Source organism: Camelus dromedarius, chromosome X, assembly GCF_036321535.1.
Source record: "Camelus dromedarius isolate mCamDro1 chromosome X, mCamDro1.pat, whole genome shotgun sequence".
NCBI lineage: Eukaryota > Metazoa > Chordata > Mammalia > Artiodactyla > Camelidae > Camelus > Camelus dromedarius.
Window position 1 is genome coordinate 98,047,132 of NC_087472.1, and position 27,675 is coordinate 98,074,806.

At 39.6% G+C, this 27,675-nt stretch overlaps 1 protein-coding gene across 1 annotated transcript in view; it reads right to left on the bottom strand.

The window, feature by feature from the left end:
• PHEX (phosphate regulating endopeptidase X-linked) overlaps positions 1–27,675 on the bottom strand; it is a 167,665-nt gene that overhangs the window by 38,097 nt on the left and 101,893 nt on the right. Inside the window, exons 13-15 of the mRNA XM_010998806.3 lie at positions 22,416–22,493; positions 14,075–14,178; positions 5,561–5,619 (exon numbers count right to left, since the gene is read on the bottom strand). Of these exons, the coding sequence (XP_010997108.1) occupies positions 5,561–5,619; positions 14,075–14,178; positions 22,416–22,493 (241 nt within the window). The remainder of the gene's footprint in view (positions 1–5,560; positions 5,620–14,074; positions 14,179–22,415; positions 22,494–27,675) is intronic.

The window sequence follows — 27,675 nt, forward strand, 5'->3', positions numbered from 1 at the left end:
AAAAAACTAATATGGAAATGAGGCATGAGGCAGCTACACTGCAACACTAAATACATGAAATCAATTTTATTCTAAAGACTATTCCGTGTTAGTAGAAATGAAAACCAAACATGAGCCATGGCCGTCTTGCCCCCATACCACCACCTGATTACATCCAAAGCAGTCTGGGAGCTGGGTCAGAACACATCCTCTCGGTGCTCTACACCAGGGACTGACAGACTACAGCCACGGAAACAGTTTTACTGGAGCACAGCCACGGTCATTTGTTTATGAACTGTCTATGGCCGCAATGACAAAGTTGAGAATTTGCAACAGAGACCGTACAGCTTGCAAAGCCAAAAACATTTACTATCTGGCTCTCTACAGAAAAGGTTTGCCAGTTCCTGGTCCACACCTCTGGCGGCTTCACCTGCGGCAACCTGCTGTAAGCCCAACCGTCTATGCATGCTACATGCTATCCTAAAAATGTTACAGGGGGGAAAGAGGTGTTACTGTTTATGATGAGGTATTATATACATACAGTAAGGCACAATTTTTAATGCTAGAACACAATTAGTTTTTACACATGCATCACCAGCACGACCACCTCCCAGATCCAGACCATGTTTCCTGTGCCCCTTCCCAGTCAATATCCCCCAGCAAAGGTAGCCATGAGTTTAACCTCTATCACTGAGGTGACAGGTTAGCCTGCCTATTCCTGAACCGTCTATAAAAGGAACACGCGGTGCTCCACTGAGTACGGAGTCAGTGGCATTCTTACATACCGCGGCGTGGACCCGCATGCCCCTTTTCATTGCTGGGCAATATTTAGTTGTATGAATACACCACAATTCATCTACTGATTCTTCTGTTGATGGAAATGAGGTTCCTTGCAGATTTTTATGATCGTGAACAGAGCTGCTATGAATATTTGTGCCTGTGTCTTTTCTTGGGCATGAGGATCCATGAATCTTATCAAGAGTGGAATTTCTGGGTAACGGGAGACATCAACAAACTGCCAAATACTTTTCCAAATTAGTTGTTTCTTAATGTACAAAAATATTGTTTTAATGTACAAAATCTTTTGAGAGCAAAAGTTCAAAACACATCCCCTCCCCAATCTTCAGATTGTGCCATGCATTCTACGATGGACTGGCTCTCCAGGGACTATCGGTGGGCCAGTTTGAGATACACAAAACCCTGATCTTGGCAATGTGCCTGCAGTTTTCAAATTGATCTTGTTTAATATGACCAAAAACCCTATGGACTAAGTAACCTCAACATGTAGCAGATGAGGACAAGAGGGGTCAGGAAGGGGAAACGCCTTGATCAAGGTCATACAACTACATCACTGGCACTTAAGGTTTCCCATCAAGGTTCTCGTCATTTCCCTGCTAAAAGCAGGAAGACCAGTTGTGCATTTATCACAGAGTTAGGGAAGCACACAAGCTTAGGCACCAGTTACCTCAGCTCCTTGTTTTCCTGTTTAACCACCTTATCAGTTCAAATATAATTAAATTCTGCAATCGCTTCTGAGTGTAACTCCCCATACAGCAGACTTACATCATTATTCTTTCACACTGTGTGTCTGAGGACAATGCAACCCAGCTTGACAAGGGTAGAAAAATAAAAAGCTATAACCACCCTGCAAAAATCTACCATTGAAAGATGGCCACAAATCATAGGCATGGATCTGCAAAAACAAAACCAAAAAACAAAAAAACCTACAGGTTTTTCTATTTTCTTTTCAAACCTCTACTGCATGCTAGCTTAAATGACATAAATCAGAAAATGATAATGGGAACTGAATGAAATTCTCATAAATCACGTTACTAAGTATAGTTACATCTTAGATGTGAAACCCAATTAAACAGATGGCCACATGCTGTCAGAATCCACCCTTAATCAATAAAGACGTTCATTTTAGAAAATCACCTCAATTTTTCACTTCTTCAGTGAAGCAGAAAAGAAGGCAGTTGGGGGCTGGGGGAAGCCCCAGGAAAGTCAGTCGGGAAATGTATAAGAAGGAACTCCACCTGTCTTAATTTGTAGTCCAGAAAATCAGAAAGAGGAGAGAGAAAAAGAAGTCACCCACAGGATTCCTTGTCATCTTGCCTGGGAATGTAATTTACAATGAGAGCAAGCACTGGTCATTATGAAAACAGAAACAGCTTGAATCTCTTAATTAAAATACTGCTTCAAATTGTTCATTCCAAACCCTCTCTGCTCATGAGATTTTGGGAAACAAGTGGATTACCCTGAAATGGCTGCTTCTTCAGTAAACCTCTGAGAGGATCAGCTCTTCCCAGATAAGAAAAAGGCTGACCCAGGGTAAATCCTGGAGGCAGAAATATTATTGGGCACACTTAAACCCCCAAAAAACCAGTAAGTGTTCACTGACACGGGAAAGTGAGTGTGGAAACACTGGTCAAGAGTCTATCTCAATGCTTTTTCTTGCACAAAAAGTGATCTATTATATTCACTAGATTGGTGAAAATTGTCTACCAATGCCTGAAAATGATGAAAGTGAGAATTGATGAAAATATTTCCGTACCTTGGAACACTCATCCTGGAAAACATTTGGTGTTACCTGGTAAAGGTGAGTAGTTGCATACCCTACAAGCCAGTAATTCACTCCTAGTGTATACTCCAAACACTTGTTTCAAGGGACATGTACGAGAATATTCAGAGCAACATTGTTCATAACAGCAAAAATCTCAGGGGGAACACACAGGTCTGTAGAACAGGTAAGTAATCTGGGGTGCGGTCACACAGTGGAATACTACACAGCAGTGAAAATGAAAAACCTACTGCCCCATGCTACATGGATGAATCTTAAAAACATGTTGGTTGAAAAAACACAGCTGCTTAAGATTACATGCAATATAATACCATTTTTTTATGCTAAAAATGAGTAAATAATAAACAATATACTGTTTAGGAATAAGTGGTTTAAAATTAATTTTTTTAAAAAACAAGAAAATGATAAACACAAAAATCAGAAGAGTGGTTACTGCTATGGTGAGCAAGAAGAAAGGGATGGGGAGTAGCACAGGCAGATGGAATGACATCAGGAATGTTCCAGTTCTTGGATGGGTGGTGGGTTGATAAACATATATTTTATTGTATGTCTTCTTATACACTTTATAACTTTATGGGTTCTAGCATGTTATATATATTCTTTTGCATGTACATAGTAAAATTTTAAAACAGAAAATCTAAAGAACTTTCTATCATCCAGTAAGTTACTCCAGGTGATATTATTCTAATTCATATTATATAAATAACTTATAGTATTATAAACAGCAGTTCTAATTAATATCTAGAATATCAGAAATTCCCATGTAGCACAGCTTAGTTCTCAACTTGGAGCTATAGCAAAACATCATGTTGTGCGTTTTAAATATATAAAATGTTTACTTCTAAATAAAGATTAAATAATAAATATTATACCTCAATAAAGCTGAGGGGGAGAAAGCAATGGTATTTTCATGATAATAATATACCACCATCTGCTTGCTTTCCTTCAATTCACTACTCTCCCAGACTAGTCTTGCAGAGTCTGCCAGTCCTAAAAATGGCCACACGAGGGCGACTCTAAGGAGATGTGCCTGCTGGGAGTGGGCTGTCCTCTATGGCCAGGGAGTCCTGTCAGGATGAGGGCCAGCACAGAGGACCCATAGCAGGTGGGCAGACAGGAACCCTCACTGAGAAGGTGACATTCAAGCAAAGATTGGAAGGAAGTGGGAACACAAACCCTGCAAATCACTTGGGGAAGTTTTCCAAGGTAAAGAGAACCCCTAGTACAAATGCCCAGAGGGAAGAGTGTGTCATGCTCTGGGACAGAGAGGAGACAAAGGCAGCATGGTAAGAGGCCTCCAGGACATTTCAAGTAATTTGGCTTTTATTTTGTGGGGGGGGATGCTGATAACTGGTTGATTCTGAGCAAAGGAAGGACATGAGATGACTGTAAAACATCTCAAAATGGTTGCAGTACTATATTTAAAATAGGCTGCAGTACCTCCTCCAAATAGAAATAAATTAATAAACCTAATTACTTCCCCCTCATAAAGAACAGACTGAAGGGGGAACAAGTTCGAAAGCAGGGAGGCAAGTGAGAAGGCTGTGATCAGCATCCAGTGAGGAGACGGCAGGGGCGTGGTCAAGGGTACCAAGTCTTTATAAATTCCATGCCCCACATTCAACAAAGAGCACAGAGATATGCTTAAAACCACGAGGTTAGATGTGCTCCCCACGCACAGGAGGGAAGGTGGAGACCAGCAGGGGTGCAGGGGGATGGAAAGCCTGCAAGGGCCTGCACAAGGGAAGCCTGGCCTCCACCACACGTCGCTGCGACCTGAACTTGGTGTGTGTCATCCTCCTGACCGTCTTCATACTTTTCACTACATATGAATGGACCACCAGACAATACAAACTGTTCTGCTGGCTTTTCAACTTTATATGGTATCACACTCTATATATTTTCCCAAGTTGTTTTTCCCACACACACAACTTATTATTTGTGAACTTCACCCAAGTTAATACGTGTCACTCTGGCCACTCACTGTCCACTGCAGTATGGCATGCCCTTGTGTGAAAATGACACATGTGACTCATTTTGCTGCAGAGAGGCATGCTGGTTACGTTCCCTTTTCTGCTATTATAAGAAACACTGCAATGAGCATCCTCACATGGGCCTCCTCCTGAGACACTTCTCTAAGGCAGCAGGTCTCAAACTATGTTAGAGTCACCTAGAGGGCTTAATAAAACAGATTTCTGAGCCCCCCATTCAGGGTTTGTGAACAACTGCTCTAAGGTGGGGCCCGAGAATCTGCACTTCTAACAAGTCCCCTTGGGATGCTGTCACAGGACCACACTTTGAGAAACGGCATTTGGGCACATACCAAGAGGGCAAATGATATTCACAGATACGCATGCCCATCTTGGGCATTTCTAGGTGTTGCCAAATTGCTCTGCAAAGTGAGTGAATCAATTTACATTTCCACCAGGCACTATGTGTACGTGTTGCCAACACTCAGCGCTGTCAGAGTTTTAATTTGTGCCAGTCTGATCTTTAATAATTTTTCTACTTTATCAGGGTACTTGTAATTATATACCCAGTACATGTATATAAAAGAATTAAAGGCTTTAGATCCAAGGATTAATTAGAGTATTTCAAAGCTTCTCTTACAGATGGTTCCCTCAGCTTCTAAAATCTGCCCAGTTACCTGCTTGTTTTCCCTGTCAATCTTAAAAATAAATAAAACGGTATAGACAAAAATCAGTAAGACCATTAAGAAAGGAAAGTGGAAGCTTGTTCCTTTTCATGGCCAACATCACTGTAGTGTTTATTGTAGCTATTTTTTTTAACTTAATGGTGATATAAAGCTTTTTTAAAAACTTACAATGTAAAGAGAATGAGGAAAATTGGGTATATGGCTAGGGAAGCAAACTTCCTTTGCCAACACACCTGGTCATTTTGGGGGGAAAATATAGTATGCCCTGCTCTTAAATCACAGTCATGGAAAAGGTCCTTCCATTCTGCACCACATTAACAAGGAGACAATGAGACGGTACTCACGGATCTGGTTGGTGGATGCACTGTAGAAGGCATTGACGGTTGTTGGATTTGTAAACCACCTGTAGAAAGAGGAACAAGTATCACCAAGCGATCATCATTACCCAGGCAGGAGAGCAGCAAGAACAAACATGGCAGGACTTATCAGCAAATCACCAGTGAACAATGGGGAAGTGGGGCGCACAGGGAAATTACCACTTCAGTTTGGGGCTATTGGTCTGCCAGTGAACAATCTCATCCTAAATTGAACATGGTTTGATGAGACTATATTAACATGCCTGGTTATTCACTGTTATTAACCTAACGGGAAAAGCACCAGTGCTTCTGAAACGCTTTAATGAAAAATTCTAGGATCTAATGGACTCTCCTCCCCACAGATGGGAACGCAGCAAGAGGCTGATGTTTGGCAGGCTCTGTTCAATGGGTCCATGGGACAGCTGAGTTCTCCATGCTGCATCACCTCTGACCTGTCCATTAAAGGTTTGAGATTGGTGACAATCTCACGTAAAGAGAAATGAAGAAAGGTCTGCCTGCTCCCATAGAAAGCTGACTGGTTTAAGCACCAAAAGACCTAACAGCTCGCCCTGCCTCTATCCCTAAATTGCTGAGTTGTGGTGGAAAAGTCGCCTACCTTCCCGGGGTTCATTTTTAGCTCTAAAACTAGTACACTGCATTAAGAGACCTTGGGAGTACCTTCTAACTATGAAGAGTCTACACTCCATTTTAAACACACAGTAGGTTACTTAGATCAGGCTCAGCAAATTTTTTTCTGTAAACAGTCAGATCGTAAACATTTAGTCAGGCATTTCGTGGGCCAAGATGTAAAATCAAGGATGTTATATAGGTACTTTTATAGTGAAAGAAACTTTTCCACAGAATTTTATTGATGAAATTCAAAATATGATAATAACCGAGTACAATTTTTGGTGGCACAGGCCTATTCATGAGAAGAATGAAATTCTTTGGGGGCAGGAGAACATTTCACTTTGGTGTTCAAAGTTAGTGTGTCCTGCCATCAACTGCAAACATTTATCTTTAAAAATCATTCTGAGCTCATGGGCTGTACAAAACCAGGCAGAAGGCAAGACTCAGCCCTCAAGCCATAGTTTGCTGACCCATTGACTTAGATGCCTGTGAGTGAGGGGCACCGCCCTTTATGGTTAAACCCAAGCATTTGTCTTAAACTAAACTTCCCAAAAGAAACGTGTATAAATTCCTTTTCAGAATAATCATTTTACTAAATTATGTCTAATAGAATAATTATGTCAGACTAACAGGAAACTGGTAGAAAAAGCACGTGTTGGTTCTAGTTGGGCCACCTGTTCTCCTCAACACTGCAGATAAGGACAATGAGACTTACAAGCATTATATACTTGCACAAGGTCTAGTCTGACTTCAAACCAGTTCTTGTAAGCATTATATTATACTGGAGACATCACTGGAAATGAAGAAAGAGTGCTTCTTTCTGTCAGAGACGAAACCTATACTCACTTCCATAAAATGTATATTCTTTTCCTTCAAATTTAGGATTAGCATGTCAATAAACCCTAATGTTTAACACAAATTTACTGGCTGGCTTACTTCCCTGAGGAAACAAGTACAGGGGAAAGCACCTTTACTGACCTAATGGCACTACCCATGGTGGGTAGAATTATGGCCCCCACAAAAGATGTCCATGTCCTAATCCCTGGATCCAGTGAACACGTTATGTTACATAGCAGAAAGGACTTTGCAGATATAATTAAGGTCAAGGAGCTTAAAATAGGGAGATTATTCTGGATTATCCCAGATGGGCCCAATCTAATCACGAGTCCTTAAAAGCAGAGAACCTGCTCTTGCTGGAATCCCAGAGATGCAACGGAGGACAAAGTCAAAAGAGATGCTGCAGGATGTGAAGTCAGAGATTCAGGGGAGAGAAGGATTCAACATGCTGTTGCTGGCTCTGAGACGTAGGGGCCATGTGCAAGGACCAGAAAGAGTCCCCGAGGACCCAAGGAAGGAAATAGGGACCTCCGTTCTACAACCATAAGGAACTGGGCCAACATTTGAATGAGACTGGAAGAGGATTCTTCCCAGAGGCTACTGCTAAGAGTCCAGCCAGCTGACACCTGACACCTTGATCTCAGCCTTACGAAATCTGGAGCTCAGAAAACAGCCAAGCCATCCCATATTTGTGACCTACAGAATTGTGACAGAATACAATTGTGTTGTTTTGAGTTGCTAATAATGTTGTCGTAATTCATTACAGCAGCAACATAAAATTAATACACAATGAACCCAGAATTGGTTGTCTGCTCTTTGGGTCAAGAGGAGAGAATCCAGGTGCCTCTCAACTTGGCTTCTTAATGGCATTGGACTGAGCTACAATATGTACATAAGATGATGTGTATTCCTGGAGCTCATCCCATCTCTCCCAACTCCCCTCCCTTTAGCAAAGAATAAACTTTCATCTTTTTATTTTTTAATGGAGGCACTGGGGATTGAACCCAGGACCTCCTGCATGCTAAGCATGCACTATACCATTGAGCTCTATCCTCTTACAAAGAATAAACTTTCAAAACATTAGAGTAAGAGTCATGTAGGAACAATGTTTCTAACTGCTGATGGACAAAGACAGACAAAGAAATCAAAAAACCAGATGGGGCCTGATGGGGCCTCTGAAGCTTCAGCAAGAATTCCTAAAACATCTCCTATCAGACTCAGGATCTCACCTTTCCTGACTTCCCGGAGCTCCTGCTGACTCCAGGACATGCTTGGAGCCCTGATTACACCCTGATATTAAGTAACTGCACTAATGGAGCCTACCAGTTGTGGATGCTATTATTTCTTCTGATTGGTCAGTATCCACACCAAGCCAGCTGTTAAATATTTTGCATATCTCCCTGATTATATCCAAGTTTATTATATATTTAGTTTTACTATTCTCTAATGTAAGGCCACATGTACTGGTTTAGTAAGTGTTTGCAATTTCTTTTTTTTGCACTTGTTCCATTAAGAAGTAGACTCTAAATTCCTCCCTTCTCGATTATGGGCTAGCCTTGGTGACTCACTTCTAAAGCATGAAATGCAGTGGAAATGACACCACATGACTGCCAATGCTACGCAATGAAAGGCAATACAACCTCCCCCTGGTGCATACACACGTGCCTCCTTCCTTCTCTCTCTTTCAGGAAACTTGCCCTTTAAAGTTTCGTGCTCAATCAGCATGCCACAAAGAAGCCCAGTACACACGGGGAAGGGCCACAGGAGGCGCTCCAGCCAACAGGTAGCAATCGACCACTAGACGTAAGAGAGGAACCTTCCCACATGACTCCAGCCCCAGCCACTACCTGACCACAACATACACACACGGCCCATGAGCAAGAACCACCCAGCTGAGCCTAGTGACAAGCAGTCATGAGAGAGAAAAATGAATAATTATTGTCACTTTAACCCTCTAAATTTTGGGATGGTTCATTATACAGCAATAGTTAACTGCAGCTGGCTGTCCACAGACTAAGTCCTACCAATGGCTTGAATTTTCCCAGAAAAACGTTTTGTTTGTCCAACACAATGTTTTTTTAAAAGTACTAAAATGGAATTCCTTTAAATGAGGTGTGCAATCACTAGTTCTCCATGGTCTTCACCACGCCCTCTCATTTATACCTATCCAGCTCATCATCTGTTAACTGATGGGCCCTGAAGGCCTTTGAGTTTGCACAACTGACCTCCCAACAAGATTTTAAGTTCCTTATGGGCTAAGAGAATTGCCCAAGTGGTATGTGCTGGGCACAGTCACTGAATCTATTTATTGCTATGTATACATGTACTTGAATAAATAAAGAGTGTCATTCAAGGGCTTTAAATTCTTTTTACTGTGTCTTCAGGGTGTTCCTGCAGTTTGTGTTTGGGGAAGTATTCAGTAGGAAGAGGTCTCATATAAATTTCAAATCCAAAAATATATGGAGATGTACTGGACAATGCGATACATAAAAGAACCGTATAAAATAGATATACATCAGGCTGAAGTTTTACATATTACTTATCAACTCAAAGATAGCCTAGGGATGGAATGGAAAAATCACAAGAGTATTTATTGCTTTATTTTGCATATTCTGTAAAGTATATCCATCCTATTCCATGCAGTAGATAATGCTTTTGCAAACAAAACTTCTGGGCAGGACCATAATTTGTACATTTGATGTATTTTTACATATTTTTCAAAAGATGGAGAAAAAATTCAGACATGTTTGTTCACAGCAGAATGATAGTGAGTTAATAGGGAGGCTGGCTTAAAATCATTTCTGTCAAAGAAAGAGGATCCTGAGGGAAAGAAATTACTTTTGACTCAAGCTGAGCAGTGAAGTAAATACTCTATTTTTAAGCAAGCTGATGAAGTGACAATTCTGAGAACTAACCCCTAAATATGTACCTTCAGGGATGACCACCCAATTAATTTCATTCTTGCTGACATTTCCCATCATGTTAGAAACGTCTTAATGCACATTAGTGCAGCTAAAATGGATTCCATGAGAATGAAAGATAAAGGGTGTTTATCTCCTATACCCACAAAGAAGCAAAATGTTATTTCAGGGCTTTGTGGAAATATAATCATGATGTGCTGTTCAAAGTAAACCAGTGTAGTGGAGCTACTCCAGGATCATCCTCACTTGATTAACTCATAAATTTTCAGACTTGAAAGATGTCAATTAAAGTTGATGTATATCATGAAGCTAAAATTTCCAACAATGTCTTAAAAGGGCCAGACAAAAATTTCTTCTAAAACAAATGACTATCATAATCACTTTATCTTGCAAAGAGGACCTTCAATTTCTTAATGCTGCTTTTCCTGAAATAGACACAGTCTGAGGAATTACTAGCATTGCACTGATTTTCATTCCTAGAGAACTTTTCCAGAAACATTATCCAATTTCATGTCCTTGTGAAAGAAGTATTTGTGTTCACTGACAGAAGAAAGCAACACAAATCACACAGTTTGCTTAAGCCCATAAAGTCAGCCAGCACTTTTCCAAGGCACAAATACAAGAAATAGTCAAGGCCATTAGACTTGTACAGCCCACGAGTATGTTAGGATGATAAAAATGACACATTCAGGAGTTTCTCAATTAGCAACCCAGGCCTTGCTACAAGCCCAAATGAGTAATGACAGGTTGAAGTTAAAGAATATCAACTTAGAAGCATCTCCAATATGGAAGGGTCCCTGAGAACACCCTGAAAATTCACAAAAATACTGGTGAGAACCTTGAATTTTTCACAAGTTGCTACAACAGAGTTTGAACTTACCTGACGTGGACCTGAAAGGGCAGGAGGATTTATGTACTACATGCAGATGCTCACCAAGAAACTGAAAACCACCTGAAGTCGTGTGATTTGAGAAGCTGGTTTTAGAACCCTAAATCCAAAATTTCTATTGAATAATTCTGGTTGAGAGTGAAACAGGAGAGATGGACTGAGAGATACTACTGTGGTAAGAGGAGAAAGTCAAGGACAGTGGAGCAGATGGGTTTATACAAGCTCTCTGTCATTTCCAAACAAGTTCTACAGTCTTCTGCTTTCTTCCTTTGTATTTTTGAGTGGAGTCAGGGATAGGTAAGAGGAGTGGTTCAGCTTTAGGCCTACTCCTTAGAGTCAAACACTTTTAACTAACTTTGGAGGTGCATACTGTAAGACAGTTTGAAGGGGAGAGGGCAGTATGGCTGGATGGGAGCCACGGCTCAAAGAGAGGCCATCATCATAGCTTAAGCCAAGGGAGGATACAGGGGCTAGAGTTTTTCCAGAGGCCAGAACAGAGCAGGGAGTTGGAAGACAGAGTAACAAGAGACGCAGGGACCATAAAAAGAGGCAGCTAAAGATCTGGAGACCAGAATATCAGCCAAGGTCAAAATGTGGATCGTAAAAAAAAAAAAAAAAAAGCAGGCCGTGGAAGTCAGGCTTCCAGCTATGACGCTATGAAAAGGTCAACAAATCCTTTCCACAAAAACCAAGTATAAAAATGGACAAAACTGTCAACAAAAAACCACTTTAAGGCTCTGGGAACTGATCAAAGGCAAACAACAAATTGAAAAATGTTAATTTTGAAAAACTGCAATAACCTACAAGTAAGTGGAACAGGAGTCTGTGGCCTTCTTGCCCGGGACTGTTCCCATCCCTCCCAGCTCAGTAAGTGAGAACTTATTTTGTTAGGATAGGGCTGGCTAGAGAATCTGCCACTTTGCTGCCACAGGGGTGGACTCAGTTAGGTGTGGGGTGAAAACCTGCAACCCTGCCAGCTAAAAGTGATACACTTGGTAGAAAACAAATGAGGAAAACCCACAGCTTTCCTAGCGTGAAGTTACAGTTATCACTGAGGAGAGTGACAGACCAGCCAGAAATTTAAAAGAGAGCTCCTAGAGCTAAGAGAGTCACAGAAGAGTGAGATAAGTTCTCCATACCCCTCTGGCTGACTAGGAAACTAGGTACATGCGCAGGGAGACCCAAGAGAGCCCAGTGGCAAGTAAACTCCAAGGGTGACTGAAAACTGCTTGTGACTTTGAATGCACTCCCAAGCCCCATGCAGATCAACTGGCAGAGGGCAAAAACCCTACAGGTCTGAGACGTTTGAGCACAAGCTCTGCCATGACCCCTGGCTGAGGACCCAGCTATGTAGACACAGGGACAATCTCTATGAAGAGAGGCTAAAAAATAAGAATTTAAAAAATAAGCAGAGACATCCATGGCCACATAGTGTAGGGGAGACAGATTCCACAGTGTAAGTCCAGGAAAGTTACTTTTTAAAAAGCCTCAGAAAAATAAATCAGAATCCACAGTTGCTGTATTATCTAAAATGCCATTTTCAAGAATGACAAAAAATGATGTTAGAAGAAAAAAATGTAAAAAAAAAAAAAAGCAACTGATAAAAACTGACTGAGTGACTGGATTTTCAGACAAAGACTTGAAAGCAGCTATTATAAATTAGTTTAAAGAATTAAAATAGACTATATTCAAACAATTAATGGAAAATATGATGACAATGACAACAAATAAAGAATTCTAACAGAGAAATAGGAACTATAAGAAAAATAAATGAAACTTCTAAAGTTGAAGAATACAGTAAGGTGAGGGTGGGTATAGCTCAGTGGTAGAGTGCATGCTTAGCATGCACGAGGTCCCAGGTTCAATTCCCAGTATCCCCACTGAAAAAACTAAAATAAAAATTTTTAAAAAGAAAAAGAAAAATACAATAAATCAAAATGAAAAATGTGTTAGACAGGTCAACTGTAAATCTGAGAATGCAGAAGAAAGAATCAGTGAATTTGAACACAGATCAATAGAAATTATGCACTCTGGAGAACAAAGAGAAAAAAACATGGAAAATTGGACCATAGCAGAACAGAAAGTAATCTAAATCTGAGCTGAAGAATTTCTCAGTTGTAAGCCTCTTACTCATTTGTAAATGGGGCTAATAAATAGTACCTACACCTCACAGAATTGATGAGGATAAAATGAATTAAAAAATGTAAGGCACTTCCTGGCACACTGTAAATATGTAATAAATTTTAGTTGCCATCATCATCATCATCATTATCATACATGTTTTGCTATGGAAGAAAATCATGGCTGGCCCTAACTCCAAAAGTTCCTGAGGAAACTTCTCTAACCTGTAGAAAAAGTTACTACCAGCATGTGGGAAGAAGGCAATACATCATAACTGCTATTGAAGGAAAATAAAAGAGCTATCAATTCTCTGACACTCATTACCTCAACAAACATCCTCTAATTACTTCATAATCAAAGGCATACCTTAGAGATTGTGGGTTCAGTTCCAGACCACCATAATAATGTCAATACCACAATAAAGTGAGTCATAGGAATTTTTTTGGCTTCCTAGCACATATAAAAGTTACATTTACAGTATACTGTAATCTATTAAGTTTGCAATAGCATTATGTCTAAAAAACAATGTATATACCTTAATTGAAAAATATTTTATCACTAAAAAATGCTAACCATCATCTACAACACAGGGTTGCCACAAACCTTCATTTTGTAAAAAACACATCTGTGAAGTGCATTAAAACTGAGTGCAATAAAATGAGATGCACCTGTATGCAATTACTTCTACACTTGTAATCATACTTTATTTTTTAAATATTTGCTTTTTTTAAAAAAAAATCTATCAGTTTCTGCCTGAGTGTGAAATTCTAAAGAAATTTGTTTCATATATATATAAATAACAAGATCTAGAAATGATTTGAACATTTGCATCTTAATAACCCTTGTTTTGCTATCTATTGATGCTAGGAGTGAGGGAGCCACAACTGGATTGAACAACTGATCCATTTAATATCAAAAATAAGAGTTGCCAAAACATAACAGATTTTGCCAAGCCAAGATAACTGGCAAGCCAGCTACTCTGACCTGAGGGGAATTGAAAAGTTTGATCTAAAGAGACTCTACTTCCCACCAAAATATTTATCTATTTCACCTATTTCACTTTTTCATTATTTCTTTCTTGATTTCTTTTTCTTTTCTACTCACTCTGTTTTTGGAACAGGTTTTCTCAGCCAGAAGAAATCAGTCTGTGCTAAATACTTGCGGGTTTGGAGGACGTTGCCAAAGTAGTCAGATTCTGAAAACTTGATCTGAATAAAACAAACCACAACCATCATTGTTCTAAGTGCAGATAAGAGATGGCTCTGAAAAAAGACTTAAGCACCCAAACGAGTGACCAGCAGAGAAGCTAGCACTCCTCACATCATCTCTCAGCCATCACCCGTTAACACAGTATTCACAAAGCCATGAAATTTAATCTCAGTGATTTTCTTTTAAAACAAAAAGCTCAAAAATCAATATGGTCATTTTTGGATCACAGTAAAAACAAAAAACCAAAAGAAGCTCCAGCAATTTGCAATATGCTTTATTTGCTTTGTAATTGAAAAAAAACCTACTTTAACCTTTTATAGAACATATTATCTTAAGTTTGAAATTAATTTGCCCACATGAGTCCTTGATCTTTTCTAAAAATGTATACTTTATTTGTCACATAGGTCCTTCTAATAACATTCAGCTTAGTTAGCTGAAACCTTGTTTAGTTTATAGATGATGATTTAGTCGAATGTTGAAATCCAATTTACTATAATCAGCATTTGTTCATGAAGGAAAAAATAAAAGTGATTCAGACTTATCTTCTACCCTAAGCACAATGGAGTCACTAGAATAATTTAATTATTAGTAGAAACTATCTGTTAACACTCAAAAAATGCTCTGGTCATTAAAATTAATGAAATTACAGAGGTAAATCAGATTATAGCTTGCATGGAAAAACAGGAAGTTGATGGCTCATGACAATGTTGTCTATTAAAATAGGGAAAAAGACAACTGATCCTTGAGTTTGCCTTTTTTTTTTTTTTTTGGAGGGAGAATGGCAGACAGTTTTAACTCTATATGCACTCCGTGTACAAAACTAGCAGTACTTAACCTAAATATTGTAAATAATATCTGTGTAACAGTAAAAGCAATGGTTTGCAGTCATCCCTAATGCTTTGGTTTTAAAATATATTACTGTGGCAAATGAAATAAGAAAAATACACATTTGAATAAGCAAATAATGAAGAGTAATCAAATTCTTATTATCTACCATATTTTTATGAATTTAAGCCATGATCCTCTTTTAAAAGCAAAAATTACAGTGTGGCAAATGAGTGTATATGAAACCCACAGGCATCACATTATAGATATGAATGAATACATACAACATAACGATTACAGACTGGACGGTGGACTACGTGTTGGCCAATGTCTGGCTCAGACTGATCTCTTCCCTAACATATCACAGGTACTCACTTTGTCTGCAGAGTAACTTTTGTTAATGATTCATCTTAGCAATCTCTGGCCTGGGAGCCAAGCCAAAATATAAAGAAAGGAGTAAAATAAAGGCACAGGGAGAAAGGCAGGAATAAAAGTATCAATTCCAGACATCCTTGGTATTCTACTTAGCCAACAAGTTACAAAGATATGATTTATTGTTCCTCCCTCAGTCCTCTTGGGGCAGGGGGGATGGCTGATAAATAAATCGTGGTATAGTCACATAATGGAAAACCATACAGAAGTCTAAACAAATAGTCTGTATGTGTGAACATGAAATAATCTCAAAACCAAAGCTGAGTAAATAAGGCAAGTTGTATGTACGAGAGAATGTAAAGTTCTATAACATGTAAAACAATACTACATGTTGTTTATGGATACATAGCTCTGTAGCAGAAGCATAAAGAAATGCATAGGAATGAGAAACACTGAATTCAATAGAGTGTTCGTACCTAGGGAAGGACATAGGCAGGGAGGAAGGATGTTAGGTCAAGGAGGATTACACAAAGAATTTCCAATCTATCTGTTTATTCATCAAAAATGTATGTGTGCATGTACACAGCTAAGATGACAATATGTTTAATATTTGTTAAAGGCAGAGGTGTTCAAAATATAATTTTATATACTCTTCCAGTGTTTCAGATGGTTCATAATAAAAAGAAATACAGTCAATCGTATTTTGATAGATGTTTATACTCAGCCTCAGAAGAAACAGAGTAAGCTCCTTGTTTTAAGAGGCAATCGTAACTAGCAATCCTAAGGCATTCCCAGATCACATAGTTTAAAGAGGTGTCCACTGTTCAACCCTTTTTAGCTTTTGTTCCCAAGACAGCTCTGCCAGAACCTTCAGAATGTGACTGTAACTGAAAGAAAATTCAGATACGTTCTTGGGTTCAGAGCACTTTCCAGGAAACTCTCCCAAAGGAATTTCCTTCAAAAATACTAACTTTTTTTTGGTAATATCAATGGGGTCAAGCTGTTACTTTTAGAAGAGATTGCTAATGGTGATACTCTCCTGTTCCATTTGAAAAAAAAAAAAAAGAAGAATCTTGATATTCAGGTTGTTCTACAGGCACTAAATGGAAAACCATTCAAAAATTTCAAAGAAGAAGAGTTCCAATTTAAATAAATTTGGTTCCACCACAGCCACGGAAATAATCATGGGCAGTAAAACTCAGGGGCAAGTAATTTGACAACAGGTTATCTATGTTTAGAAGGATTAAGCTTTTAATTGTTTTAATTATTAAACTGAGAATATTTTGTATTTCTTAGCCTGGTAGAGCTGATGTAGTCCATTTATCTAATGTAAATCACAGGGACCAATTTTGACTTTCTCCTGTAAGACAGGAAGGGCCTGCCGCTGTTATTCTCGCATGACAGATGGGAAACAGAGACAGAGAGATTATGGAACATTGCAAAGTCGTACAGTCCAAATCATTAGGCTGCTACTTCAGTGTTATTTTCATTTGTCCCAATAAAAAAAAAGTGACAATTCAACAGAAAGAGTACAAGGAAGGAGCAGGAGAAGGTAAGAATTATGGGTGGGAAGAGCTGCAGTGATAAAATAAGTCAGAGTACAGTTTACTTAATATCAGACAGCTGTTAAAATCCTAATGATGGCTGTGGAAGACAAGGCAAAACAATACATCACCTGTAGAGGTCAGTATGCAAAATTATACATAAGCATCAATTATAGCTTCCCCCAAATGGAAAATAATACACTAAAACAGAAGTATGTATTACTATGTTCAAGTACCAAACATTAAGGGTGCTTTTTCATTCCTTTTCTCTACTGCCCAAATTTTCCACCATGCAATAATACTTTGATAATTTCAAAAATTTCAACAGGGCCTTGAGTGAGAAAAAATGATGAAATGCAGCAATCACCGGGAAAGTTTTACTTGTTGTAGAGACAACAAGAATGAATGCACATGAATATTTTAGAACCACTTGTAATCTTCAAAAAAAAAAAAAGTTTAAGCTCTGAAAGGGACAATAATTGGCCCAAAAGTCTCTTGTCCTTTCAGTTACTGGTGAAAATCTAGGTCAAGTTGATAATGACTTTCAATCATTTCCATTGCCTGACTTTTCAATTGAGTGACTTTTGGGGAATTAATTGGGGCTCTCATATCATTTCCTAAGAACAGCTATCCAGATCATAAAATTTAGGGAATCGTTCTCTTCTTGGAAATCCTATCCTGGATGCCAAGCACCAAATGCCACAGACTAAATGGAAGAATAAAGCTATTATCCTCCCCACGGTGAGGAACACCATTATAATAAGGGCATAAGAAGGAAATGTGTTCAGCTTCTCTGTAGGATCAGTAAATACAAGTTGATAAGAATCTACATAAGCCAATAGGAAGTACAGATCTAGAACCCTTTTTAAGCTGAATCCACTTAAAGATACTCAGCTATATATCCAAATATCTCTAAGAAAGATTTTATGTTAGGCACCCAGAGAATTCTCTGAATACTTAATGGAATCTGGATTTTAGATTCATGTTTTGCTTTATTTAAATAATGAAGTAATATGCAACACTGCCACGTTTAGGTGGCTATGCCTGTAAGTAGTATGTATGTATACATATATGCATGCCTACATACAGGTGTGATGTTCAAAATGTTTACCAACCTACATAGACAGTACACCATGGAAGATACACCTCACATAAGCAGACACAGAAAGGTCACTCTGAGGGAGCACCAGCTAGCACACCAACTCAGGAACCAGATGAAACCAGGTGCCCTGTCGCCAGCACCAGGAGTAAGGGGAGATCTTGGTCTGCTCTGGCCAGTGGAACACTCGAGATGGAGGCCGGTGTGAGAGGTAGGGAAGACTGGCTAGAAGGTTGGTGGGCACCAGTGCACCTCCCTCCAGTGCCCACTCTTGTCTCTCCAGGGCTGTGGTGGCCAGAGATCACTAGAGAGAGCTGGGGGCAAAATTTCATTTTGGTAAAAAAAAAACAAAAAACCCACAGAATTATTTCAATATTTTAACAACCTGTTTTTCTGGAGCATTCCACCTAAATATCACCTTACTCTTGCACAGTGGCAGCAGCACTCCCTGTCAATTTATACACACACAAAACATACACACAGAAACACCCAAGTGTTCCACTGGCCAGAGCAGATCAAGACCCACCCCTGAGAATATTAACATGGCTTCACATATTACCTATGTATCTCTATATGCATATTTATGTCTATATGTGTATGTGTATATCACTCACCAGAAACACTGATCTTCTCTGAAAAATTATCCATGTCTAATTCTCCTAAGTAAATGGAGGCCAGCTGTGATTCTGATTTCAGCTTCTACTGCAATTTTCCATTGGCCTTCACAAGAATGAGTGCCTAATGGTGTTGATTATTTACTGTTGTCTCTCAGACACATGGCCACCCTTATACTCTGCTCTATAATGCTGGGGCTGAGAATCTGAAAACCATTTCTTGGGCTCCATTGCCAGTTGGCTTCCTGTCAATAGGAGGCTCTGGGGGAAATCAGCAGGTGGCAGGAGGGGAAAGGATGCTGTGGTTGTCCCCTTTCATTTGCTCTCTCTCTCCTCTTTCTTCTGACAATGGCTCTGGAAGAATCTTCAGTCCCAGCTCTCCTCCAGAGTGGCAGTTCCTCCTCTGCTCTTCTAAGCAATGGTACCATGACCTCCTCCCTTCTGAGTCCCTATACACAGGAGTGGTAACTGCTTCCTAAAAAATTGATTAATCTCTGGTTTACCTCACCTTCATGATTTTCACCTTCCAATCTATTTCCTGTATTAAATCTCTCCTTGAAACATCTAGTGTGGTTTGGCTTTCCTGGCTGATACAGAAATCTTCCCACAATTGGTATCAACTTACTTGAGTCAATTTCCATCAAGGATCAGTAAAGGTACACTTTATACAGTTTATTTGAAAGTGATGTCTATCTTTTTAGGCTAACTAGTAGGCTTTCCTGCATGCTACCCGGGGGTCCACACAAAAGGCATTTCCTTTTTTCTTGTTCTTTTCAAAGACTACAGAAAGACTGCTGTTCAGAAACACTTCGCTGGGTATCGCAGTTTACCTTATCATCCTCAGAAGAGAAAAAAAAAATTCTAATTCTTTACATTTGCCTCTAAATTCTTTTCCATCTGCCCTTACGTACACATGAGCCCAATTTCAGTTTTCAGTCTTTCTCCTTGATCTTCTTCCAGCTCATTTCCCAACCTCTATCCTCTTTCCTTCTGCATCTGCGCCTGATGAATCACATCTTCACTTGCAACAATTAACGTAAGCTGTTTTTCATTTGTAGCAGCCTCTCATACTCAGAGCTTGTATTACCAGAAATTTCTCATAGGCCCTACAGTAGTCCTTATCTACATGTTTCCCAAAACTGAAAACACAGTCCCATTGTGTATCAGCAATACTTCAGTCCTTCTGCTATTAACGTCAGTGACACTATTACTATCTATCGCATCAAGCATCCTTTACCTATTTTCAGGTTGGGTTTTATTAGTTTTCTCTATCAGTTTCTAAATAGAAATGTATCTTTCTTTCAAGTATTTGGATTTTTTTCACTGTCTTTTTTAAACTGTTAGAAACTCTTAGGGGTAATTGTGTCTGCTTTGGCAGTGAGTCAGATGGAAGCCATTTCTTCACAAAAGTGCTTAAAAAGCTTGTTATCTAACAGCTTCAAGTTCAGGCCCTGGAGAAACTAGGAAATATACCCAACACTGCATTCTGTTGGGCACCTACTTTCTTTTCACAAAATACACTACAGTCATTGAATTCCTAAATTTCAGGCATTCACTTTTTTTTTAAATTTTTTTATTGAAGTATAGTTGATATATAATATTGCATTAGTTTCTGGTCTACAGCATAGTGACTCTGTTATACAGATACATATTCTTTTTCATTATAGGTTACTACAAGATACTGAATATAGTTTCCTGTGTTATACAGTAGAACCTTGTTGTTTATATTTTTTACATATAGTAGTTTGTATCTGTTAATCCCAAACTCCTAATTTTTCCCGCCCTCCCCTTTGATAACCATAAGTTTGTTTTCTATGTCTGTGAATATTTTTGTTTTAGAAATAAGTTCATTTGTATCATTTTTTTTAGATTCCACATATAAGCGATATCATAGGATATTTCTCTCTTTCTGTCTGACTTATTTCACTTAGTATGATAATCTCTATGCCTATCCATGTTGCTGCTGCAGATGGCACGATTTCATTCTTTTTTATGGCTCAGTAGTACTCCATTGTGTGTGTATATATATATATATACATATATATATACACACCCCCATCTTCTTTATCCAGTCATCTGTTGATGGATATTTAGGTTGCTTCCATGTCTTGGCTACTGTAAATAGTGCTGCTATGAACACTGGGGTGCATGTACAAAGATCTGGCTTTCAGATGACAAACTCTAATTCAAAAAGATACATGCATCCCAATGTTCACAGCAGAGCTATTAAAAACAGCCAAGACATGGAAGAAACCTAAATGTCCATCAAGAGATGATTGGATATACAATGGAATACTGCTCAGCCATAAAAATGAAATAATGCCATTTGCAGCAACATGGATGGACCTAGAAATTATCATACTAAGTGAAGTGAGCCGGAAAGAGAAAGAAAAATACCATGTTATCACTTATATGTGGAATCTAAAAAAAAGTGACACAAATGAACTTATTTACAAACAGAAACAGACTCAAAGACATAGAAAACAAACTTACGGTTACCAGAGGGGAAAGCAGGTGGAGAGGGATAAATTGGGAGTTCAAGATTTACACATACTAACTACTATATATAAAATAAACAAGGTCCTACTGTATAGCACAGGGAACTACATTCAATATCTTGTAACAATCTATATTGAAAAAGAATATGAAAAGGAATATATATAACTGAAACACTATCCTGTACATCAAAAACTCAGACAAAATTGTAAATCAACTATACTTCAATTTAAAAAAAAAGATAACGTGCATGAATATGGCAAGTGTGTCAGTATTTTTAATTATCATAGCAATAGTTAGATTTTTCAGTATGGAAACAATGTATACTAAGTTGGGCTGCATGAGCACTGGAATACTGTGAAGCGTAATTATTTTCCTCCATGGCAACTGGATCGATGCTTTGGAAGGCCATATCTTGGAGCCCAATGGAGAAACTGTCTAATTAAAGTTTTCACTCACTTTTGAATAATCTTGTAAAATTCCGATGTGCATGTACAAAGCTAGGATTGCTTTCAGATATGCAACTTGTTAAACCACAATTTCAGGAAAGAACTACACCTCAGAACCATAGTTATTTAATAAATTCCAAAAAAACTACTTTTTCAAGAAAATCTAGTGAATGGTAAAAACAGAGGTTTTTGTAAGGAAAAATAGTTCTTTATCAGAACTATTTGTAGGAAAGAAAATAACAGTGGTGATTAGAAAGACCTGTAATGAACGTATCTACTGGAAAATATATGCCCCAAAATATTGGAATAAAAAAGAATTACTATTCCTCCATCAGTAACTCACTGCAAATATACAGACCAACTCACAATAAATTATCATCATATGTATATGCATTTAATTTGCCAAAACACTCATAAAGTTTAATGCAGTTAACTTCCGACAGGCAGATTTATTACTGGTCATTTAACATGAACGAAGCACATAAAGATGGTTTAACAACAAACATCATTCAGTCAACATTAGATCATGCTCACTAACTGTAAAATACTCAGTTTGCTTAATTCTTTCCTTTATGATCAAATTAGACCAAATCCAAGTCCATTTGCTTTATAGCACCCACTCAGCTATACATTCTTTCTGACACTTCCTTTGTTTTGAATCTGCTCTAAACCTTGTGATTTGCCTGGCATAACGAGGCTCATACCTAGCCAAGGAATGAATCAAAAGTTGGTGCTTTTTGGCACCACCAGATTTAATTGCTGGACTTGAGTTAGGTGAAAGGCATGAGGCCAGTAAAACTTGCCAGAAAAAAACAATAGAGTAAATTTAGCACTTACTGCCTTGAGGTCTTCATTAATATGAGTATCATTCATTATAAACTCAGGATAACCAACTTTTGCCAAAACAGCTCTTGCCTACAAGGAGGAAAAAGAAAAATGAAGTCAGAGTTTCGGCACTTAAATCATTAATAATCACAGGATGTAGAAATGCAACCTTCATCTGAAAACTCAGTTTACTGAATATCTACTATATGGAGCCCACTGCGAAGGAAAAAAAAAATCTAAGTTAGTCCCTGCCCCCAGTATACTAAAAATATAGTGAATGTAGCAAATAACTATATAATACAAGATAAAATTTCATTTTTAGACAATATTATTTATAAGTAGACAATTTTTTATTTATAGACAACAGTGTTATCAAAGTTGAGAGCAGAGACTACTTCCTCTTGGGGAAAAAAGCTTATTGGAGAAGCTGACCAAACTGAGTCTTTGAGAAGGGTTGGGATTTCAAAATGCAGAGCTAGGAAGGACATTCCCAGGAGAGCAAACGGCAGGGGCAAAGACAAGGAGATGGAAACAAAGAGCACGGCAGAGACAAGGTGAGTAGATTCCTGTAGCTGGACTAGAAAGCACGAGGGGTGGAGAACGGAAAACCAGCTTGGGCCAGATCACAGGGATTCCTGAACACCATGCTGTGAGTCTGTATTTTACTTTACAGACCAGAGAAAACAAAATATTTTTAGCAAGAGTAACATAAGATGAGTCACCTTCAGCAAGATTTACTGTACAACTCAATGAATGATGGCCAGGATGCCAGAAAAACTGGAGGTAAGGGGTCCAGACTAATTTAAGATGCGTCATTACCATCCTTGTGATAGACATACTAGTTATTCCCCATTTCACAGTATATAGGGAATGGATGAAGGAAAAATCACCTTAGGCACATACGTGGAGCCTCCACATGAGGGACTGGCAAACTCCCGCCACTGGGCCAAATCCGGTCTCTGCCCCCTCCCCCCTCCATCTGTTTCTATAAAGTTTCACTGGCACTCAGCCATGCCCACTTATTTACATGGAATCCATGGCTGCTTCTGCGCTACAACAGCAGAACTGAGGAGTTGGGACAGAAACCCTGAGGCCCACGAAGCTCAAATATTTACTCTCTGGCCCTTTACAGAAAGGGTCTGCCGACCCTTGCTCTTGAGAAATGTTACAGTTTCAGGTGAAAATTTGTCTCTCTCCTCTCCGCAGATGCTGGGTTTCACAAAAACAAAAGAATAGCCTACTCAAAGGGTACAGGGACGGAGCTCTGCCCAGGTCCCCTGGGATCCCTGTTATCCCTCCCCAGCATCCCTGTTCTTTTTCTTTTCTAATGGCCAGCACCTGAGACTCTGAAGGCCTCCCCAGGGCTATAAGGATACCTTGCTGGCACTCCAAACAGTTACTTCCTGCGAGTCTATCCACCTTGGGCTCCCTCCCCACTGCCAACCCAGCATCCCTCAGCCAATGACTGACTGTAGCAGGAATATGAAAGTCCAGCTCCTTTGCTTCAATTCAGGACAAACTATGAGGTATAATTTGCACTCCAGACTTCCCCATGGGATCAGGCTAACTGAGACTTCCCCTGAAATGGCACCCTGGCCTGTCTCTCACCCTTCCCTCCCTGGCTTCCTCTATTCCTTTGCTAGCTTCTCTTGGGAGCACTTGCTGAATAAATCACAAATCACTTGCACATGAATACTCATCTCTAGCTTTGCCTCCAGAAGACCAAACATAAGACACCAGGCAACCTCAAACACATTGCTTTCATTCTACCAAAGCAAAACCAGTGACCTTCACACACTGCTCTTAATAATGGGGTTTTTTTCCCCTTTAGTCTCTTTCAACTTTCCTCACTCAAGAAACAAATAGAATAAGATGGTATGCTTTCCTTATCTTCCTTAAGATAATTCAAATATTAAATATCAGCAGACAGTTGAAACTCAAGACTCAGAGAGGATTTTACAAGTGCCGTATGACACAGTCATAATGGGTTTTGCTGTTCCACAGACTCAAATATAGAACAGATCAAATTCTGCCTTCCAACCCTGTGGATTACACTGAAAGCCTGATGTGACCCAGATAGCAGGTAACTAGAGGTTACAACTCTCCCCCAACAGCAAACAATACACCATGTGTCTATAGGTTACCTTGTTCTGAGACTGTTCTATTACTTCCCTCATAGTATTTAATTCCTCACTATACTTCCTCAGCTCAACACAAGTCATACACATAACTATAACAAGTAAAGAGATCCAGATAGTTTTAAAAAATGAAGAAATATGTAAGCTGAGTCATCCATAACTGTTTTCCGAACACTGTTCTTTCCAGGGCATGGTGGTAAATTATGCATTGTTTTTCAAACCTCACGCTCTGGGACCCCCACTGCACTGTGGAGCTTCACAGAATATATTACCTTCTGCACTATAGATGCAGGTCATCGAATCCTGTTTTATTATTGATTTAGCAACAACATGACTTGAAGAGAGCCAGAACAGAGGTACAAAGAATCTCTACTCACCTCCTAAAAACACACAGACAGAATAAGGTAATAATGCTAGTAGCAACATTGCCAACATCTGAAAAGAATGCTCTTCTTCCCCAAAAGTGTGCTGTGTACATACGTACACATGCCTGTGTTCCAACTCAAATGTTCCTTCTGCCAGACAGTCTGTTGTCACTTCACATCTCCCCACCCACCTCATTCTACATTCTTCCCTGAGAAGCTTCCGAACTACATCTCCCAAAACCCCACGGGACATAGCTCCAGGCTAGATTCTGCCCAGGAGAAGCGCCGCCAGGAGACTGGAAAGGTGGAAGAGGAGGAGACACCATGGACTCACTCGCTGTTGGAAGCTGTGGGCAGGCACCGAGGCGTCTGCTGAGCAGAGTGCTTTGGCAGCAGCTTCTCAGGTTCTCCTGAGAAGACTCCTTTTCTGTGGGAGCATTAGAGATCACTGGCAGGCTCTGCCCTTCACTCCCCAGCCCTCCTAATGATGCACAAGCCTCCACATCCCCACGTTAAACATCCATCTGCTTGACACACTGAGAAGGGTGACCATTTTCCTGAATGAACTCTGATATACCCTTTAAAGCACATAACGATCACACCACTTTTTAATTTTTTTCAGAATGGAAGAAATGAAGCACCAATAGTACGATGGCTTATGAAGGGCAGGCCTGAAATCAATTACTCCTTGGGTTACGTGACAAGAAGGCAAGGCACGTCCCACTGCAAATACTGAGAGAACAGTGGAATAAACGGATAAAAGACTGCACGTTATCTCCTGAAATATTTCCTAGGCTGCTTGTAGGTGATCAAAACCTCCAGAGTTTTCCATAACCAGTGTATGCATTTCTATCCCTTATTCACAAAGACCTCTAGAAAGGGCTGCACATGACAACTGGACATCCCTCCTCAACAGAGGAAGCTCAAATGATCTCAACTACTCGCGAGACCCTGAGCAAAATACTTAACCCCTCTGAAGTAAATACTGCCTATTATCTACCCAATATCCACCCTCCTTTCCCTCCCTTACTCTCAGACCCCAATCCTGCTCAGGATGACAACGGATCCAACAAAAAACAGCTGCATCCCCCAGCTTCCTTTACAGTTCGAGTTAGCTATGGGATGAGATTTCGGACAATGACATGTAACTCGAAGTCCTTGATGCACTCTCAGGAATCCATTTTAAAAGACGAAGACTCAGCAGGCACATGCTCTCTGCCTTCAGTCCAGGGTTTCTCAGCCTTAGTACTACTGACATTTTGGCCCAGATAATAATTGTTGTGGGAGCTGTCCTGTAGACTGTAGGATGTTTAGCAGCATCTTTGGCTTCTACACACTAAATGTCAGTAGCAATACCTCCCAGCAAGTCGTGACAACCAAAAATGTCTTCAGACATTGCCAAATGTCTCCTAGGGGCAAAATTGCCCACTGGGTAGGAACACTGCTTTAGCCTTTCCTCTTCCTTCCTGCAATGCTGATGCAATGCCAGAGGTAGGGAAGTCGTCCTGCAACCACAAGGCAACTAACAGGAAGAAGCAATCTACATGCTAAAGATGGTGGAATGAAGAGTCAGTGACATCTGGAGCCCACCGTATCAGGCATGAACTGCCTTCCCTCCCACTCCACGACATGAGGAAAATAAACCCCTATTTGTTTGAGGCCTTATATGTCATGTTTTCCACTAGCTGCAGCAGAATGTAATCCTAACATGCTCTTCTTTTCATCAGAAGTAGCTTGAGAAAAAAAAAAACAAAACAGTACCTACACTTCACTGAGTTGTCTGCAAGGATTCAGGATGACACTGCACACAAAGCACTTTTGTATGCCTTGGTCCAGAGTACATGATGAATGAATGTTGGCCATAGATTACCCAGAGAAAGTAGGAACATGACTTCTTCTAAGGATCTAGAATAACACTGTTGTGTACAAGTTTGGAGGGTCTTTCAGGGGAGCCGAGGCCAGGTTATATCCTTAACCAAATACTTGAACTCTCTTGGGGAATAATGTCACTCTCTTTAGTCACAGGTGCAGTTTCAGGGGGCCACACCGTGTGGTGAGGGAGAAAGGTGTTGAAGTAACCCTGTGATCAATGAAGAGACAGATATACCCATGAGATTCCTGAAGCATGGTGGAAGATTTCCCGAGTGAAGCCAGACTCTAAGCATGAGCGAGGAGAATTCAGGTTCTTCACATCTCCCTAAAAGTCTGAGGATTCTTTTGAGGGCCACTACTTGCACACCTCAGAAAATAAACACAAGAAACACTACGAAAGCTAATTCTAGAAAAGATCAAAGAAAAGGTTTCCTTCAGCACTCACCATCTTGGATTCTGTGTTTCCCTCCTTTCTCTTTCCTATATCCATTCCTCCCAACACCTAGCAGGCCTTGTGCGTTCACACCACTTGCTCTCTGATCATACTCAAACTGGCCTTTCCTTGGTAATACACTGTGCTCCAAACTTATCTCCCTCTTCCCTCCTCACCCCATTAAAACTGTTATTCCCTCAAAGCAGCTAACCCATTAGCTGTCACTGGGACCTCAAACTAATTTATAATGAAATGTGAGTGACTAATAGCAATCTAATGTATTAACCTGGAGAGATATCTATATTTAAAAGAGTAGTTCATTAACCAAAGGGATAAATCACATTATAAAGGAGGTTTCTGTAGCTGAGAGAACCTTCTTTCTGATACTACTCAAATGAAGCTAATGATCTATTCCACTTAATCATCATTGTGTTCCCCACATGGAACACCCATGGTAAACCCAT